Raw genomic sequence first — 20,340 nt, 5'->3', positions numbered from 1 at the left:
CATTAGAGCAGTGATTCTCAACCCCTTTAAGTTAGTCAAGGACCTACAACAGTTTGATAGGCATTAGTCAAATTTCAAGATTTCCTATCTCCGAGATCCCAATCTACATCGTAAGTAAGTAGCCTTGCAGAGCCATGGGGCCCATAGGGGCAGGAGCCTATCTCCTGTTTCTGTAGCGTGAGGCAGCTTGATGTACAGGTACACCCCCTAGACATGACGCTAGTATGTTGCAGGGACTTACCCCCAATCCATCCCTTGATGCTGAGTGTCAAGTGTCAACCATTTTTAGAGTCTTTGGTATGACCCGGCCGGGGATTGAACCTCGACCTCCCAGTCTCAGGGCGGACACTCTAACCACAAGGCCACTGAGCTGGTAAACATCGTACATCGTAAGATCCTTTACATTGACACAACACAGACCTGTAAGGGTCCAATTCGATCCCTGGGGTCCCCGGACCCGACGTTGGCACGTTGAGAACCAGTGCATTCGTGTTTAGATCCACAAGCCAGACCTGAAAAAGACTTGAGCCCGATGCAAACTACAGAGCATAAGACGTCAATACATATTTACATTGTCTCTCATACCCACCCTTCACGTTTCTCTGTGTGTGGACAACGGACATTTCCTTTTGAAATTGTATAATAATAACTTAATGAAACAGTATTTAAATGTGACATAAACACATTGAAATATACATATGTGTATTGTTATCAGGCTGTAATGGTAGCCCTATGGCAGCCCTTTGGACAAAGGGCTGTATACTGAATAAAATGCAACATGGTAACAAATAATGTAAGCACTGATGGTAAGAGAGGAGACATTTACTTACAGTATGTCAAGTGAATCTGCCTTAATTAAACCTCAGAAGCGCTCTACTATTGTCAGAAAGGTAAATTAGCTCAAACCGTTAATGACAACAGAGAGACAACTCAATACTGAACATACAGTAGCAGCACTGGATTCACAAAACATCATAAAATCAATGAGAGAAAGAGAGAGAGAGAGAGAGAGAGAGAGAGGAATAGGGAACAAGAGAACATAGAGCATTTTCACTTTACAGCAGAAGCATTTTAAAGTACGTGTCTCAAAGGGCTTGTCACCTCAGCCCACGGGGAGATGGAGGTGACAGTGACATGCCAACCCCTTGAAGTCCACCGCTGCGTGCACTGTATTGCAGGCTGCTCCTGTGTGGGCCAATTATCCAGCTGAGAAAGGGGGAGTCACAACAGACAGCCTTTTCAAAGGTCTGCCCCTCCGTTACTGTCTTGTTGGGTGTCCGTCGTCCAGAAAGAACCCTGGCCGTTCACAGGTCCATGACAGAGTCCTGCTCATACAGTATATAGGAGACGCTCTGCTTTGTGAACCTTTGCCAATGTGTCACACTGCAGCAGCGTGGTCACACTGGATGACGGGACAGGAGTTCTGGTGGCATCTCTGACCATGGGACTGTAGCACAGCTTTCTATTTACACAACGGCTTCTCTATTGATTTCTATAGCAGGGCCGTGTACAGACTTTTGGGAGGGCAGGTGCCCTAACACGCATGCATAATGCACACGCTCACACACACACACACACACACGCACACACACACACACACACACACACACACACACACACACACCCGTGCACGCACGCACGCACACACACACACAGAACCTAGAAAAAGAAACGGATGCCCAATCATTTGACCAATTACCTTGTTAAAAAGCAGAACGTAGCAAAATAACGTAATCTAGCAAGTTCACAGTTTGGGGCGATAAATGCATGAGATAGACATAGCAAGCAACCATGTGAGAAAATATCGTTTCACACCCACGGATTTCTCAGAGACACTGGGGAAATACGTTCGTTTTGTTTTAAGGAAAAAATACCATGACATTTTACATTATTTTATGCAATATTATATTATCATTCAAATCGTAGTGTTCTGCCAATCATCAGGTTGAAAACCAACCAGTGTAGATGTGCTGAAACAAATCGAGTTTGTCAGACTTATCAGGAGCGGAAAACAAACCAATCTAGGCTAGACTTTGTTTTGAATGAGAGCAGGGCAGAGCGTAAATGTGGTTTGACAAAAGACAAGACAAAATATGTTTTTCATGTTGGCATAGAAAGGACACTTTCTCCTATGAAGGCAACGAGGCAGGTGCTAGGGCAGTGGTTGGCTCCACATGTGTGCACGTGCCTGATTTCTAGCCTAACAAAATAAGGTCTGCATGGTTCTTCAACCAATGAGGACAGGCGACAAAGGGGGAGAGGAAGAGAGAGAGAAGGTATGCAAAGCAAAATGCTCAGTATTAATTTCTCCATTTAGAACTCTCATAGTATACAAATGGAAACAGGGGGACCCTCATGGTTTTGGTTTGGTACGGCCCGGGTATGAGTATGGGTCCATTTACACCCTCTCAGAGTTAAATTAACACTTGACTTGTGGAGAGAGAGAGAGAGATTAAAGGAGATTGTAAGTAAACTACAGTTAAAATAAAAAGTTAATTGTTAAAGCTCCATGAGTATATTCCGATAGTAATCATTGCCAGTGTTTGTTCAGTAACAGCTGTGGCCTAAATACATGTTCAGGTGGGTTAGACATTTCATCCAATCACGAGAGAGAACCCCAGAAAGATCACTTTGTGTTCCAGTTCGAAATCTTGTGCACTCATTTATTTGTTTCATCATTTCCAATTTCACTTATCTTTACTATACTAATAGGATACAGGATACTATCCTGCATCCTATGAGTTCCTGTTACTGAACAAACACTCTAGCCTATTAGCAATGAGTGCTATTTTTAAATAAATAAATAAATAAATAAATAAATAAATAAGTAAGTAAGTAAGTAAGTAAGTAAGTAAGTAAGTAAGTAAGTAAATAAATAAATAAATAAATAAATAAATAAATAAATAAATAAATAAATAAATAAATAAATAAATAAATAAATAAATAAATAAATAAATAAATAAATAAACAAACAAACAAACAAACAAACAAACAAACAAACAAACAAACAAACAGACAAACAAACAAACAAACAAGTAAATATACTGTACAGCACCTTTAAGATCATTTTCTGTATGCCAGCTTTGATGAGTTTGATGGTTGATCGTTCCGTACATCCGACTATAAAAACCTACTGCTACTGAACGTACATGTTTGTGATATTTGGATATTTCACAGCATTCACATGTTTGGGGGGGGGGGTGGGTGTATTTGGGGAACGTATAGGTGGTCAGCGGTCAGTGTTGACCCAGCAGGAGGAGGGACAGTGTCAGAAGGGCCGCAGGGGGCAGGAAGCCCTTCCAGACTGGAGCTGCGGCAGAAGGAGGGCCTCTGACGCCAGGCGAGGCCAGTCGAGGGGTCAGCAACTGCTCATGGAAGGTGAAGTCATCCATGGCTAGGTTATCTGCCAGGTCTGAGAGACACAGCGAGAGAGAGAGAGAGAGAGAATGCATGGGGAGGGAGAGATTGAGAGGGGAGAGCAAAAAGGGATAATAATAACAACATGAGAATTGAAGGGAAATGGACAGAGATGATTAGCGTGAACTCGGCGCCGCTTATGTCGAGAATTTCTGGTGGCGTGTCTTGCCCGTGGGCTTTACGTGATGCGTCGCGCAGCTGTGAAAACAACACGACGCTGCAGAGGATGAAAAAGTCACATTTTAAACATAATGTTCCACCAGGCGGACGCACAAATTCTCACAGGAGGAGGAGGAAGTTCCAAAGCATAAGACTTCAACAGGGGGTCCGGGACCCCTAGGGCGTCCTCAGTGTTACTACAAGGGGGCCGACAAGTCTTTGCAGTGATAGGAACACAAATCATTTTGACCACTTGAACCCGAGCATCCCTATTCCGGGGGGAACATTCGCAGAGAATAAGATATACAAGCGCACAAGCTTGTAGACTTTTGTTTAGGTGTGGAGAGAGAAAAACATCAGACCAAGTATGTACATAGCCAAAGCCCAAAGGTCATGTTTACTAGGTTTATTGGAGAGTTTAAGTATTTAAATGTCTGAGCATACACATGAACATGAATCCAATTATAAGCCTTGCAGTGGCCAGAAGCCAGGCTACACATTTATAGGCAACAAACTAAAACATGAATGCACACCAGCGGTTCTCAAAATGGGGTCCAGTGCAATTTAGAAACCTATTTAGAGACTCTAAATTGACACTTACAAATCTGTAACTCTGACAGCATACACACTTTTGGTGTACCCAAACAATAAATATCACTTAAACTACCTTTAATGATACCAATCAAAATTAATTGGATGGCATATGTTGTCCATTTGTAATCGTCAGGAATTTAAGGGAGGTCCTTGAAATGTAAAAGTTTGAGAACCACTGATGATATTTCTGTCAAAAACGTCTATGAAATCCTGGAAAAGGTTGAAGACCCTTGTTCTAAACCTTTTCCAGGATTTCATAGACGTTTTTGACAGAAATATTTAGAATCGAAAGTGAAGCAATGGCATGAATAACACTAGAAAATTTACGAGCATGAAGACTCTCTCCTCTGCCCGGTATACCTGTGTCATTTCCTTTGTGACACGGGCATTTAGAATTGAACGGGATAGAATAGACCTCCATTGTCCTCACAAAAGCGATTTGTGCCTTGGATAATATGATACACACACAGAGCATCAGAAAATAAATAGACCATCTTAGCCTACAAAATGTGCAGCACATGTGGCCTTAAGAGCTACGTTTCATTTGGAACCTGGGTTGATTGCACTTGGAGCAGCCTCTTGGAAGCATTTTGAGAAGCGGGTTTGTCTTCGACATATATTCATCAAGTGGAATCACTATTGGGCCGTCTGGAAAAAAAAACGTGGATGGGGAAAAGGCAGCGGTTAATGCTCCCTGCTCGCTCAACAACTACAAACCAGGTACCCTTGAGCAACACGCTTAATCCACTGAGGTACAGTATAGGGGATTGTGGTCGCTCTGGGCCGGCGCCAGGATGTTGGAAGCACCGAGAAATTCATGAACGCTCAACAACTCATTCCTTGGATGAGTAAAAGCCTGAAAAATTATCGGGTTCTTTCCTCTGGCTTGATTTATGTTGCGCTTCAAACATTGCAGATCTGCAAGCTCACAAAAGTCACACTGTGACACGCTGAGAACTTGTAGATTGGCTATTTTAGTATAAATGAGGCTTCTCTTTGTGTTCTGCCAGTGGTGGAACGTACATAAACTAAGTACATCAAGTAGTGTACTTACAATCTTTTGAGATTTTTTCTTTTTCAGTAGGCCTATATCTGCAATTTCTGAAAAAAAAAAAAAAAAAGAGTTTTGAAATGGGACATTCTGCATAATGTGTACTGAGTATAGTTGGTACCCTGAATACAAGCTGACTTCTACTTGTATCAGAGTATTTCCATGTTGTGGTATGTTGCTACGAAGTACGTCTTTCACCAATAGTTCTCTTTGTTAGTTTGTTTAACTTCTGTGTATTAAAGCCTACTCCTGTTTATGTTTGTGAACATCTTTTATTAATAACTGATGCTTTTGTTATTCTGATGTTACTCTTCCTATGAATGTATTTAGCTGTGCCAACCGTTAACTTACAGTAAGCTGCTGTCAGTGCTGTGCTGTCTCATGGTGCCTGAATCCCTCCCCCCTATGCAGGTGATCTATGGTCTTCTGCATAGATTAACCACTTCAGGCCAATATGCATTTCGGCCATTTGAAAGTAGCCCATCGCACCGTGACGCATTGTGAGCTTGTAGATCTGCTATTTTCGAATACATTTGAAAACGAAAATGTTGAATTTTTGACTTTTACTTGTACTTTTCTACAATGTAGTATTGTTATTGTTATTGTTCCACCACTGGTACTCCAGTTATGTCTCTCAGGTGCCATTCTGCGCTCGCTTGGTCTGTCTGGGAGGACGCTGCGAGGCAGACACACAAATATGTGATCCCAGTTATGAGAAAGGCCAGGAGGATATCAGTAATAAAGGACTTCTGGGGTTCTGGAACGCCAGCTATGTGCAGAGATGTCCCCTGTCAAGCCACGATCCGCTGCTCGGCGGTGCTGAAAATAACGACCTATACAAGATCACAACAAGGCGCGTCTGCGCCATGTTGTGAGATGTAGGTCGGCTATTATCGGCATGCGACACCGCCGTGTCATAATAATTTAGGCTTCAGGCTGGGTTTGGAACACCTCTCCTGAACTCATAAACACACGTACGCACGCACGCACTCTCACACACACACTCTCACACACACACACACACACACACACACACACACACACGCACACACACACCCATGCACGCGTGTGGACTAAAACATGCGTGCATGCATGAAAACATGCATATACACAAACATTCTTCTATTAAGAATCTGAATCTATTCATAATCTGCTTATGGGTCCAATGTGTTCCCTTCACGTATACAAAATAAGGAATTTGCCGTGGTATTTTGCTCATATACACAGCAAAAAACGATTTGATACAGCAATAAAAAGCATAGGGTATAACCACAACTATTAAAGTAAAAAATAGGAATGTAAGATAAACAGTGCGAGCAGTCTAATAGTATTGGACAGTATTGGACAAATCCGAAAGTGTTTTACAATATCTTAATATAACCTAGAAAATGGAAATACAAATGGCGGTGGGGGGGATATAAAAAGGCCTGACAAGAAATACATATTTCAGCATTATTGCACGTTATATTATTGTATACTAGATTAATTAGATTGTGACTACATCATGATGACTACATTAAATGACTACATGATGCCTACTATAAAAGGGCCTGACAAGAAATACATATTTCAGCATTATTGCACGTTATATTATTGTAGACTAGATTAGATTAGATTGTGACTACATTATGACTATCATGATACCTACATTAGAATGTCATGATATTTAATAAAAATTGTGTGGATGTCCTCCCCCTTCATTTTAATCCTAACTCTAAACATTTCCTAAACCTTTCCGCACTTGGACCAACTGTGAAAATAACAGATTGTACAGTAGCTTGAAATGAGTGAGTGGTCCGGTCTGACAGACAGACAGACAGACAGACAGACAGACAGACAGACAGACAGACAGACAGACAGACAGACAGGTCCTTGCCACTGGTTTCAGACAAGCAGGGACCTTCTAAAACAGAGGAAGGAGCCAAATAAATAAACCTCCCAATCTCTTCTCCTCAACAAATGTCTTTGCAGTTACGACAACGGTTGAACGGCAGCCAGCGGACAATTCAATGTTATTTTTTTTGTTGCTGTGGTCCTGTGTCCTTTGACATGGCGCTGGCTGGCCACACATTCTTTGGGCTCTGAAAGAACGATTTGTCATTGTCGACAGCGGAGCGCTGTACTGCTGGGCCAATTAAACTCAAGGTGCAACTTGATACGCCCATATATACTCGGTGTGTGATCGGGCATGCGTGCATGTGCGTGCGTGTGTGTGCGTGCGTGTGTGCAACTGTACATGCGCGCGCATGTGCGTGTGTGTGTGTGTGTGTTTCGGGGTAATATGTGTGTGTCTGTGTCCGCGCTGTGGGAAACAGTTGCAGGGTAAAAAGCGTGTCTGTCTCTGTGGTTAGTTTAAAGGCTGGTCCATGATGGACACAGAGAGACCTTGTTCTACTGCTGCTCTTAAAAACAACTCAAACACCTTCTCATCCCCACAGGGCCTACCAATAATATCCTGTTCTAATAGGAGATGAACACCTGTGTATGACAGAGAGAGAGAGAGAGAGAGAGAGAGAGAGACAGACAGACAGAGACAGAGAGAGAGAGTATAGGCCTACAATACAATACAATTCTCATACAATTGTAACAAACTAGAAACTCGACCCTCCTGCGGTGGGTCTCTGTCTAAAGTGAGACACACACACACACACACACACACACACAGACACACACACACACACACGCGCGCCCATATACCTGGGCCCATATACCACCCAGAATCCTCCACGTTTCGTCCGCCTCACACACAAGCCACTTTCATACAGGCTTCTCGCATCCCATCCTCCACCCTATTCACCTCCATATAGTAGCTCCTTTCCCTGCTCCCCTCAAAGGAGCTTTATCTGCACTAGAACTCCTACACTCACGTCGATAAAGTGGAACAAACGAATAAAACAAAACTCTCCTCTCTCCCACTTTCTCCCCCTCTCCCATTTCTCAGGTTCCTGCTGGGGGGGTGGCCGTCTATGCGCGCCGTATAAGACGAACGGCAAACGGCCTCCTCCCCAAAGACTTCAGGGTCGCCGACCTCCCCTGGAACCTATACACACTCGATTTCATTAATTCATTCAATTACTGTCAATAAATCCCATAAACTTTCTCAATGCTGTGTTTCTTAGTTCCGACTAGTGGATATTGTGCGTCCTCTGCCGGGTGTTTTCTGTGCTGGGGCAGGTTGTGTGCTGTTGTTGTTCCGTGTTGTTGTTGTTGTTGTCTCTCCGTGAATGTTGTGTGTCTGCTGTCCACATGGCATGTCTAATCTCATGGCCAGCGCATCACGGAAAGGGAAACCACGGAACTGTGTTGAAAACGCAGGGGTCGGGGGCGGTGACGTATCGCGGCCGCACGGAGCACGGGCGCAGGCGGCATGCGGCGCGGACCACGGCGCATGCCTGGCCGAATTGAACTGCGCACAAGGTGTGTGCTCACAACTTGTTACCGGCTCAAACATATATATATAGATGAACATTGACGATGTTACAGTAGAATCATGGTGTAGAGAGAGAGAGAGAGAGAGAGAGAGAGAGAGAGAGGAGATCTTGCTTGGTGGAGACAGTGGACAGACTGCTTCAATTAGGCTGATAGATGGATAATCCAGCTCTATAAATAGAACCACACTACCTCTGCTAATTAATGTGACAAGCAAGGGTCCCAACTCCCCCAATGCGTTCCCCCCGTTCACCGTTTTCATCGTTCAACAGCAGAGCCTTTTTTGGGACTATAACGTACCACTCCCCAAAGGGTGACATCATGCTACTAGTAGCTGGTTAGCTTCATCACATCCTTTAATGGTTCTCAAACCTTTTCATATCGTCACATCCTGGCACATTTATGTGAAAGTTTTAGCCCTTTGTGGACGACGTAGTGGAACTTGATAACATTCACTGCAATTTATCAAATTTACAACGCTGCTTTTTGGACCTACCAAAGTGTCTAACCTCATGTAGGCCTACATTCTGTGTGTATGCATGTGCGTGCAGGCATGCGTGCGTGCCTGTATGTCTGTCAGCAGAGCTTTGAGCCGGCTTGTCGTTTACCACTAGTTATATTTAAGCCACCATGCCGTTGTCACAACAAGCAAACGGTTCCCAAATAGTGCCAACATCACAGGACCTTCTCTGCTACAGGTAATTATTATAGGACTACATTTTCGGGCCTGTTGAGAACTCTAGTTTTCGCCGGTTGACGGGCACGGCTGCACTAATAACTTTTGAGGCTTCTAGAGTTTAAATGGAGACAGGTATCAGTCAAAAGGGAGACATTCTCCTTGGTTACATCCTACATCCTGTTTGGTTTAGGTCATGGCGCCAAGAGACTTTCTTGTAAGTCAGGACATGATACAGGTGTGTAATTTCCATACATGTATTGTGGGGCTTCAAGTACAAAGTTTTGTAGGGGGCGCTATTGAGCCATTATTTTTCGCCACTTGTGATGTGTGTGCAAAGTGTGATGCAAAGTTTTGCAACTTTTCGACTACGTTTAGCGCCTCAACAACGCGATTCATTTGTGGGATTAATAATAAAGAATAATAATCATTGCGATTTCAGTAGGGCTTCGCACTACTGTGCAGTGCTCAGGCCCTAATAAAGAGATTCCCTGGCGTGATTACTAAGCTACAGCAAAATCAATTATACGACACTAGTATTATAAATTGTACAACAATTCTTTCAACTTGGGCGAGTCCAATTGGTCACGTATTTTGTCGGGCTTTGGGGTTGGGTCGGACTAGGCATTAATTAATATATGAATTAATTTGTAGCATATTCCGCAGGCGCGTGCCGTTATCTCTTGCTAATGTTGTCCACCACAGGGCGCAAACACAGTGGAGTCTTTTTGAGCCGAGCAAAACTCTAGCCCAGGCAGCACTTCAGACGTTCCTTTGGCTATATCTTGGATGGAAATTGACGCGACTTATAGCGTATGTCGATAATGTTCAACGCTGCTGACACAGCAGCAGTGGCGTAGATTTTCGGAGACTCGACACACGATACGACACAGTGTTTCTGTGGTGAGGTGTCCTTAAAGTCAACGTGCTACCACCTTTGCACAAAAGATTTGCACCCACTGGAAAAGTCCAACCACACTTCTAACACTCGTCTCCGTCTGACCGTCTTGCTCAAAGTTTGCATGCCTATAGACTAGCGTCGCAGTCCCTCCCCTTTCAGAACAACGAGTGGCCCAGGAAATGGTTCTCCATTCATTTTCTCCATAGGCTTTTCCTAAAGTATTTATTTAAAGACGGTTACGCCGCGGACAAAGCAAACTCGGATCGTGACAAATCATGACAATGAACACAATGTTTTGGGCCGATCAAATAATTTATAAGAAGAAAAACAACAAAAAAAGTGTTGTAACCTGCAGTTTTTTTCTACTTTCTAATTATTTGTTTGGCCCAAAACATTGTGTTTATTGTCATGATTTGTCACGACAAGAGTTGGCTTTGTCCGCGGCGTAAACGTCTTTAAATAAATACTTTCTGAAAAGTCTATGAGGAAAATTAACGGCGATTTCTTTTCCGGGTCTCTCGAGGGGGCGGGACTTCACTTGCTGTGAAAGTGAATGTCAGGCCATTTGCCATTTTACACATTATTGTTATAAATACCGCCTGGAAAATATGTATCTTCATGCTCCGTCTGAGTTTATTCAGCACATGTGTGTGTGTTTCAGACAAGAGCCTTTTTTTTGGGTCAGATAAGTATGTGGAATGTTAAGTCTCCAAACACAGGTGCTTCTTATGAAAGCGGCAAATGGTTTGGAATGCAGCCGCTGTAAGCACAGAAAACACCTGAGCTGGTCAAATTTGATCAAGATTTTCGAGATTTGATGGCTTAAAAGATCTCCTTTAAGCAAAGTCAATATTATATCGTTGGTCTGCCAGTCCACCATGGAGCGTATTGGCTGGGAGGGGCAGTGTACTCCGGACATCCTATACCATCCTAACATTCTATCCTACCATCCTACAGTCCTAACCACTTTGTGTTTTATTGGTGTTTTAGAGATATCTGTCGGAACTCGGGACACACAGTTTGAAATCGGGACGATACCAGCCAAACCATGATGTTTGGTCACCCTAATCTATACCATTTTACCATCCCAACATCCTATACCGTCCTTCTATTTAGGAAACACTGCTCTACTGACTTGTTATCCATTGAATGCATTGGTCCTTATCGGAGCCCGGGTGATAGGAGGACCATGTTTGGTTTGAGTTGGTTTGTTGTGCAAAGCCTTGGAACACATTGTGATCCTTCTGGCGTCCTGAACGGGGCCTGTCTTGAGACATTGCTGATTGGGAGCCAGCCGGCCGGCTGGAGGGGGGGGGGGGGGGGGGGGGGGGGGGGGTGGCCCTGGGCGGGGAGGAGGTGGTATGTCCATAGGCTTGGAGGGAATGTGCATGTCTGCCTCCGTAGCCACGGCTGACCACAGAGCAGCTCCGAGAGAGAGGGCTGGCAATGTTGGGCCAAGACAAACGCTGCTCCGTCTACAAGAGGCCTCGCCCTCCCTCCCTCCCTCCCTCCCCCGGCCTCTCCAACAGCACGGCTCTGTGTGTCTCTCTGCCCTCCACAACCTCCGCAACACTCACTGTTATTCCAGCAGACAAACACACTCCTACACTGAGAACAATGGAGATGGAAAAAGAGGGCTAGAGTGTGTCATTTCCCAAATATGAAAAGATGTGGTAAACATACAGTACATCATTTAGCAAAAATAAGCACTTTTTCATCAACACAAGGCTTACAAATAATCATAGGTAACAGCATACCACACTTGTTGTGGCATTCTGGACTATTGAGGCTATTGTGACTGTAGAAACTGATATCTCTGTCTATTCCGTACTATCTACCTTAAGAATATATCAAGGTTTAACGACTTGTTTGATGCTAGGGTTGGTTATAAGTTCATATTTTTTTAGGGGCAAGGCCACTTGGCCTTTGATATTGTCATTGTCTTGAGGGTACAAAGGCCGAATGACAGGACAGGAAAGCCATCAAATGAAGCAAGGATTTTAAGTCCACGGAAATAATGCATTTTTATGTTACCTAAATAATGTATTGGTATTTTTTTTACAAATTACCATGCTCATACATGCTCTGGACTAATCAGAGTCACTTGACTCATTTGGAGATGGGGAGAATCTCAACAAAAGACAATGGCGTTATAAAATGGACAGGGTAGACTAGGCAGAGCAGAGGACACTGCCCCAATCAGCTGGGACCGTGTGGGCCAGCCATCTGTGGCGCGTGATTATGAATCCCACCAACGTTCTAGGGTAGACCCGCCTCACCATGTGTCTGATTGGCTCCCGGGGAAGGCATAGTTTTACTGAGGTTAGGCCGTCCGGGTTAGGTTTAGGGGGGTGCATACTTACTTTAGACTAGTCATTGGTTAGACATGGGTTAAGGTTAGGTTTAGGTGTGCTGCCCCGTGGGAGGTTAGGTTTAGGGTGAGCCTGAGGGTTTGAGATAGGTTGTAGTTGTAGGAGTAATGACTGGTCGCAAAAACGAGAACTGTCAATCACAACGACTACTGGCCAATCACAGCAGGGCTTTCCTAGAACTGCGGTGGGATACAGTTGGATGTTGTATTTGCTGGTTCATAATGTAACATTGACGATGTTTTATTGAAGTGTAATTTTTATTTCTGCCTCTTGGCCAGTTCCCACTTGTAAAAGAGACGCAGTCTCAATGTGATTTTACTGGTTAAATAAAGGTTAAAAAAAAAAAAAAATACATAATAACGCCACTGTGGCATCAGGTGCCAGGGAGGGCATATCATCTTTTGAGGAGCATAAGACCAAATGGAGGGGCTACGGTTGGCGACCATGGCCTCCATGACATTCCATCCTGCCTGGCTTTACAGCTTTCCCTAAAAATCGAGTTGATTCAGAACACTCAGGTCCTTTAATACCAAGAAAGTGGACCATATCATCCAAGTTGTTAGATCTTTACACTACTCCTAATCTGTAAAATAATTGATTTCACAATACTACAGTTGTTTCATTGAATGATTTAAGGCCAAAATACATTTCTGATCTTGTGCTACATCATGAAACATCTCTCAGGTTGGTCTGGGAGAGGTCTGCTTTCTAAACACAGAGTCAACTAAATACCTTGCCTTGCCTTAACTGACCTGGCCTTGCCTTGTCTTCATACACTGTATGATTGTTGAACATCAGCTCAAAATGGTGAGTCTGGAAAAGAAGACGTTGCTCTTTTATTTTTAGTGGCTGAAACCTGGTGCTTTTACTAGATTGTTGTGCTATGAAACTCCATGGCAACTGCGCTGGGAATATTCAGACATGCCATGCACATGTTCTACATTTGGTTAGTTAAAAACAACTTTAACTGTATACATTGTTGACCGGAATTACCCCAGGGCTCTATAGGCCACCTCCTACACAAAAACAGCTTCACAACGCGTTGCATTGAGGCATGTTGTGGGCTTGTAATTCAGCTATTTCCACCAAACCCAGAACAGGGTCGCTATAGGGTTCAAGCGATTAACCAACAGAAATAGGAAACTATACAATCAAATAAGGAAACGGCACCAGCTATGCAAGGTATATCGTCGATATATGTGTTCTAGGGAGTATGTTTGCTTTGATGCTAACCAGAGTAACCTAACACTAATCCTAACCCAAATCACTTCCCCTGAATGTAACCAAAGACAATCTCTGTCTAACCTCAGCGAAAATTGCTGACACGCCAAATCGTTTTGTATTCTAATTGTATTATATTATATTATTACACGCTATCATGCTATGTAATAAATCAACACATTCTTAGTTTCAATTAGGCCTGCAAATATGTGAAGTCGTGATCTCACTTTTAATAGGTTATTATCAGATGAATATGAATCACCGTGAAAATTACGCTGATACAGGGCTGGAGGAGCCGCGGGCCAACTCCCTCACACACACACACACACACACACACACACACACACACACACACACACACACACACACACACACGCACACACACGCACACACACACACACACACTCAATCGTGGCTTTGTGCGACAAATGCAAGTCAACACCTGTTAATTAACACAGTGCAGCCTGGGCGAGGCTCCGCCGCTGACACTGGAGGGTTGACCGACATTCACAAACCCACTGAACTCTAAATTAGATTTACTCCAATGTATTTATAGACTCCCCCCCCCCCCCCCCCCATCTCACCCCCGCACCGAGTCCCTTCTTACAGAGATGAGCTACTACTACTACAGTAAAAGATGCCACAGGAATAGCAACGGCGTTGAATTCATGTTTATGCCGCTGGTTCTGAAACCTTCAACCCTTCAAGGACCCCCCCATAACTCTCAGATTTACAATACAGACCTGTAAAAGGGTTCATTTGGAACAACCTCAAGGACGTCATTGGCAGGGTTGTGCCAGGGGCAGCAAGCCATCAAATTAAACAATTATTTTAAGTGAATTGAATTTAAGGGGTAGGGATGATTTCATTTGAACCACTTGAACCCCCATTGCATATTCTGGGTGAACATTTACCAAAAACAGCCGATCACGGCGCGCTGTGAGCTTGTGGATCGGCTATTTTTGGCGAAGAGATTTGCTGTAGACGGTGGAAAAGCAGTATATACAGTAGGCTACAGTCTGTCTGAGGACTGTATAGTCTGAGACTGAGGGTTGAGAATAGAGGGTGCTTATAAAGTGCTTATAACCCAAAAATGTCTTCTACATCCTGACAGTTTTCTGAAAAAGCTATGTTTCTAGGTCAGTGGTTCTTAGATTTTTTTCCAAAAATAGCAGACCTACAAGCTCGTAGCGCGCCGCTCGTAGCGCGCCACTCGGTGGCGCGCTATGAGCTTGTAGATCTGCATTTTTTCAATAGCTAAAGCAGAACATAATGCCAACACCAAAAGGGGTTCCCGCCCCAAAATGGGATAAAGTACAATAGCAAATGATCTGAATTTCAGAATCTCAGAATTTCAGAGTTCTGAATATCAACACACTAGTGTCAGCAAAGGAGAAACGGTGAAATCAGCATGCAGGCACACTGCATGGGGCAGTACGGGCGGGGCATCAAGTCCACTTTGGGTTTTATCATTTATTGACCCATTTTGACCGTGGAACGATTCTGCAAAATGTCTTCTAAATCCTGGCTGTTTTCTGTTTTCTGTTTTTCTTGATAAAGCTATGTTTTTCTATTATGTCAGTCGTTCTCAAACACTTTCATGTACATAACGCTAACACCAAAAGGGGTTCCCACACAAAATGGGTTATTGAAGGCCAAAGTGGCAGCAGGGGCAACGCCGGCCATGGCCTTCATGATCTCCAGGCCTTTGTGCCCCCGGCCCGTCCTGGACTCCACTATGGTGGGGGGGGGGGCTATATTGATAGCGACAGTGGAGGGTGGAAACAGGGAGAGAAAGAGACAGAGACAGAGACGAGTGACATACAGCAAATGGTCTATACCCGGCCCCGGGAGTCGAATCAGGGACATGCTGGCAGGCATATAGAGCATATATACAGTATGTCCTCCACTTATATCCGCTCAGTCACTGCCTGGGGCACCCCCAAACCTCTGATTTTGTGACGGCGGAAAGTGTGTGAAGCAGGGAGGGAGGGAGAGAGAGAGAGAGAGAGAGAGAGAGAGGAGTAGAAAAACCATAACAAATCAACCGTACAAAGAGTTGATTCTGTTCTGAGGGCGGCGAGGGGCTCGCTCTGGGCGGGAACGGAACGCCGCTGGCCACAGAGCGGGGGCCCTGTGAAGCGGCTCCGCAGCCTTGAGCTGCAGAGGGCCACGCAGAGAGTGTGAGCCTAGAGCCCCAGAGCTGCAGAGGGCCACGCAGAGAGAGTGAGCCTAGAGCCCCAGAGCTGCAGAGGGCCACGCAGAGAGTGTGAGCCTAGAGCCCCAGAGCTGCAGAGGGCCACGCAGAGAGTGTGAGCCTAGAGCCCCAGAGCTGCAGAGGGCCACGCAGAGAGTGTGAGCCTAGAGCCCCAGAGCTGCAGAGGGCCACGCAGAGAGTGTGAGCCTAGAGCCCCAGAGATGATGGAACAATGGCAGGGTTCTTATCAGACCGAGAGAGAGAGAGAGAGAGAGAGAGAGAGAGAGAGAGAGAGAGAGGATTTACTGATCACAGTGGTGGAAGAGTTTCCGATTTTCTTTTCTCAAGTAAAAAGTATAGCAATACCACAATGTAGAAAAACTGTAATAATAACCCAATCAACTATATAGAAACTAAAGCTGTGATAGAGTATAATTGTAGTGGAGTTAAAACAACAATATTGCCTCCGAGATGTATATAAGTATAACATATATAGAAATATGGAAATGCCCAAGTAAAGTAAAAGTACCTCAGAATTGTAAGTACATTACTAGTATATAGGTATATACTCAGTTACTTTCCAGCACTGAGGGAGAGAGTAAAAAGAAGCCAGAGAAGGAGACACGGAGATGGGAGGGAGCATAGGGCCGGAGCCGGGCCGCTGAGCAGAAGGGTCAGCCTGGGGGGTGGGGGTGGGGTGGGGGCTGTGGGGGTCTGGAGACCCCAGCACAGCACAGGGGTCACCGCGCTGCCAGGAACACATTCTTAGAATACTCTGTTTATCTCTCAATAATGGAGCTAGCTGACATCGCTCACAGATCCGTTTACATTCTCCACGCTCCACTTAAGCTATCTGGAGAAGGAAATTAATTGGCAGACTTGTGTGTGCGTGCGTGCGCGCGTGTGTGTGTGCGTGTGTGTGTGTGTGTGTGGGGTGTGTGGGGGGGGAGCGCCGAGCGCATGTGTTTGCTGTGCACACAGATTCTCTTCACATTCCCCTCATGAAGAGACAGCCTGCAGATATGGCCAACAGTGACAATTTGGGGTTTCTCTTGCCTGTACACAGGGAGCTCTTGTTGTGCAGCTTTTAGTGGTCGGCGTGTGGTTTCCTCTGGCAGTATGTAACCTTCTGACAGCGCTCTGCATGTCCACAGGTTCCTCTGAGAGAGCGCTGGAGGAACCACAGCCAGCCAGAGACACAGAGGATGGATGGATGGATGGATGGATGGACGGACGGACGGACGGACGGACGGACGGACGGACGGACGGACGGACGGACGGACGGACAAAACAAATGTGATCACTTAACCCCCTAATTAATAAAATAACTGTATAATAATTGTTCCAAATATTTGGGCAATTCCTATATATATATATATATATATATATATATATATATATAATATAATATAATAATATATTTAGTAATTTCATTTTCAAAATAGAGAAAATAGTCAACAAGCTCGTCTATTCATTAGACTTTTAAACCGGCTTCTTGTTCAATTCATCCAAAAAGTTGATTGATAAATAAATGGGACAAAGCAGTCGCAGTTCATGCAGCCCTAAAAGAAACAGGTGAGAGACGGTGGAGGTCAACACGTGATCGTCACCACCGGGACCCCCCCCGCTGGGAGGAATATTCAAAAACCGCAACGTTCCAAGTCATTTCTGCAAAATGGCGTTGGTGCGTGTTTGAGGAGGAGGCAAGCAGAAAGGGAGCGCTGTGCGTGCTTGTGTTTGTGGACTGTGGTGGAACTGATGGACATGACCCAGGAACGAGCCTGGAATCAATTTAGAGCTTCCAAAAGTGCCTGTGAATGTAAATAAACCTCTTGAGCAAACAAATGCTGTTCACAGAGGCGCGCACAAACACGCTAGCTGACACACGTGCGCGCACGCACGCACGCGCATGCACACACACACACACACACACAAAGAGAGGAAAAAAAGGCACAGGCTTATACAGAGCCAACGGGCCTCTGCTGGGGCCTCCCCCACAGCTCATGGGAACTGTACATCCCAGTGGCTTCTGTGCACGTGTGTCCACAGGCTCGTCTTTCTCGCCCGCAGGCTGTTCTTGTGGCTTTGGATGAGTTAAATCACCACAGAGGATGATCACCGAAAGGCAGGGTTCATCCCCTTCTTCCTCTGTTCTCTCCTCCTTCTCCCCTCGACCCCAAATAGAGGCGAGGGGGGTCCCTCCAAGACTTGTGGGTGACATGCACCGAGAGAGGGAGGGGAGGGAGTGTGAGCTATAGGGAGTGAGAGACGGAGAGAAAAGGAGAGAAAGCTTGAATGGTTCTCAAACATTTCCGTGTCCAGGACCCCCAGACGGATATGTATTTGGCTGTGGATCCCCTTCTGAAAAGATTTTGTATACCAGGGACCCCAAAAGAGGGGGGAAATGTTTCAGGATAGCATAGATAGCATTTCTGTAGACTTAGATAGCATCTGATACAGACTTATAGCATGTTATGTAGACGGCACTATAATTGCATTGTATATAGTCATAGCACGCCATAGTACATATGTATAGCATAGTAGTATATATATATATAGTTTATATGTATAGTCTCATAATATAGATATTCCACTGTTACTTTCTTAGCTTACGCATGTTTTATGATAAATGCTTTTGTGATGTATTCCCATGCTTTTGTTCTTGATTATTGTAAGTCGCTCTGGATTAAGAGCGTCTGCTAAATGCCTAAATTGTAAATTGTAAATTGTTGCAAATGATTCGAAATATATCTACAAGCTCAGAAATAACTCAAAATGGTTAAACCAAGTTTGGTGCCAAATTTAACTAATTTAGCTGGGGACCCCTCAAGGACCCCACTTTGAGAGACACTGAGCTACAGAGAGAGAGAGAGAGAGAGAGAGAGAGAGAGAGAGAGAGAGAGAGAGAGAGAGAGAGAGAGAGAGAGAAGAGAGCACACCAGCCAGGCCTGTTTACACAGATGGTGGGCAAGCGTCATTATTTTTGTGATGGGCGTATAGGAAAAGGTGGAGGAGCATGACGATTGGCTGGATTTACAGAAGTTGTTTGGAAGCTCACGGACGGATGAAGGTCGGGTCAGAACGTTGGGTCAGAAACCCTTCACCCCACCCCCCCACAGCGCTGTCCACACCTCCTCTGGACCCGGCGCGGCGCTGCAGAACACAGTGGACGCTGTTCTGTGGTGGACCAAACCCAGTACACCAGTTGAAGTATACACTGTAGGTACACCTGGTCAAGTCTTACTCAACTACAAGTGAAAGATGCTCTTTAAAATGTGTATACTATAGTTAAAGTACTGTCTGAAATATCAGCCATCAATGATTGAATCAATCAACCGTTTGAAGAATAAGAATTATTACAAATAAGAAGTGTCTGTGTGGACCTCTGCAGCACTCCGGTCTGCGTGCTACCGACGACCACGACGAAATAGAGAAATGTGGGCGTCTGGAAGGTTCCCAGTTCGATCCCGGGCGAAGTGTCGAAGTGTCCTTGAGCAAGACACCGAACCCTTAATTTCCCCCGATGAGCAGGTTAGGTGCCTTGCATTGTTTTCTCCGCCATCGGCGTGTGTGAGCGTGCGTGAACGGGTGAACGAAATGCACAATCGTTGTAAACAACCTGCTTCCAGCCTCTGAATATATATACACACGTGTGCGCCGCTGTGTCCAACATGGCTGCCACATGTTGAGCGCCCGTGCTTCCCAGGAAGTTGCGTCTCTGCAGTGTCCAGAGCAGGCCCAGTGTAAACAGTGTCTGGCTTACGGCCGCTTTGATGAAGACAGGCCAGCAAACATGGCTGGGGAGAACCGGCGCCGCGTGACTCACCTATCAGGTGCCAGAGGGGTTCAAAGGTCGCAGCTGGAGCTAATTAACATACCAGGTTGTAGCGCTGGCAGCGTGGACGGCTGTTACGCCAAAATACATACAGGCTGCTGTCGGTCAGTAAACTTTTATCTCCACAACTTTTAATTAATGCCCTATTTTATACTTAGTCGTATGATTGCCTCGTGCAAAAGTAGCGAAAATAGCCAAGCAATTTGACTAAACCAAAACAGGGATGCCAGGTTTCAAGTGGTCTGTGGGTTTTGTAAACCTTGAACCAATGAAAAGTATTAACAAGAGCTTGTGACTAAATAATTATTATATTGGATTCAATGGAACACAGGTTATTTTTTCCATTTCCTGCAGAAGCGACAGTTTTGGACATACAAGGTTTCCAGACAATACTTTCCTCCCATCTTTCTCAAACATTGCTTGTCTTTTTTCCCCCCTCCATCTTATTCCCTTCCTCCTCTCCTTGTTCCCTTACATCAGTCCCTTGT

At 44.8% G+C, this 20,340-nt stretch overlaps 1 protein-coding gene across 1 annotated transcript in view; it reads right to left on the bottom strand.

Moving 5' to 3' along the window:
• Positions 1–3,219: 3,219 nt before the first annotated feature.
• Positions 3,220–20,340, bottom strand: part of gpc3 (glypican 3) — a gene marked incomplete at its 5' end in the record, with an annotated part of 172,599 nt that continues 155,478 nt past the window's right edge. The window contains one exon of the mRNA XM_083785742.1: positions 3,220–3,412. Coding sequence (XP_083641868.1) covers positions 3,237–3,412 — 176 coding nt within the window. The 3' untranslated portion in view covers positions 3,220–3,236. The remainder of the gene's footprint in view (positions 3,413–20,340) is intronic.

Source organism: Protomyctophum parallelum (assembly GCF_964188405.1).
Source record: "Protomyctophum parallelum genome assembly, chromosome: 16".
NCBI lineage: Eukaryota > Metazoa > Chordata > Actinopteri > Myctophiformes > Myctophidae > Protomyctophum > Protomyctophum parallelum.
This window is presented reverse-complemented; position numbering and strand designations above follow the sequence as displayed.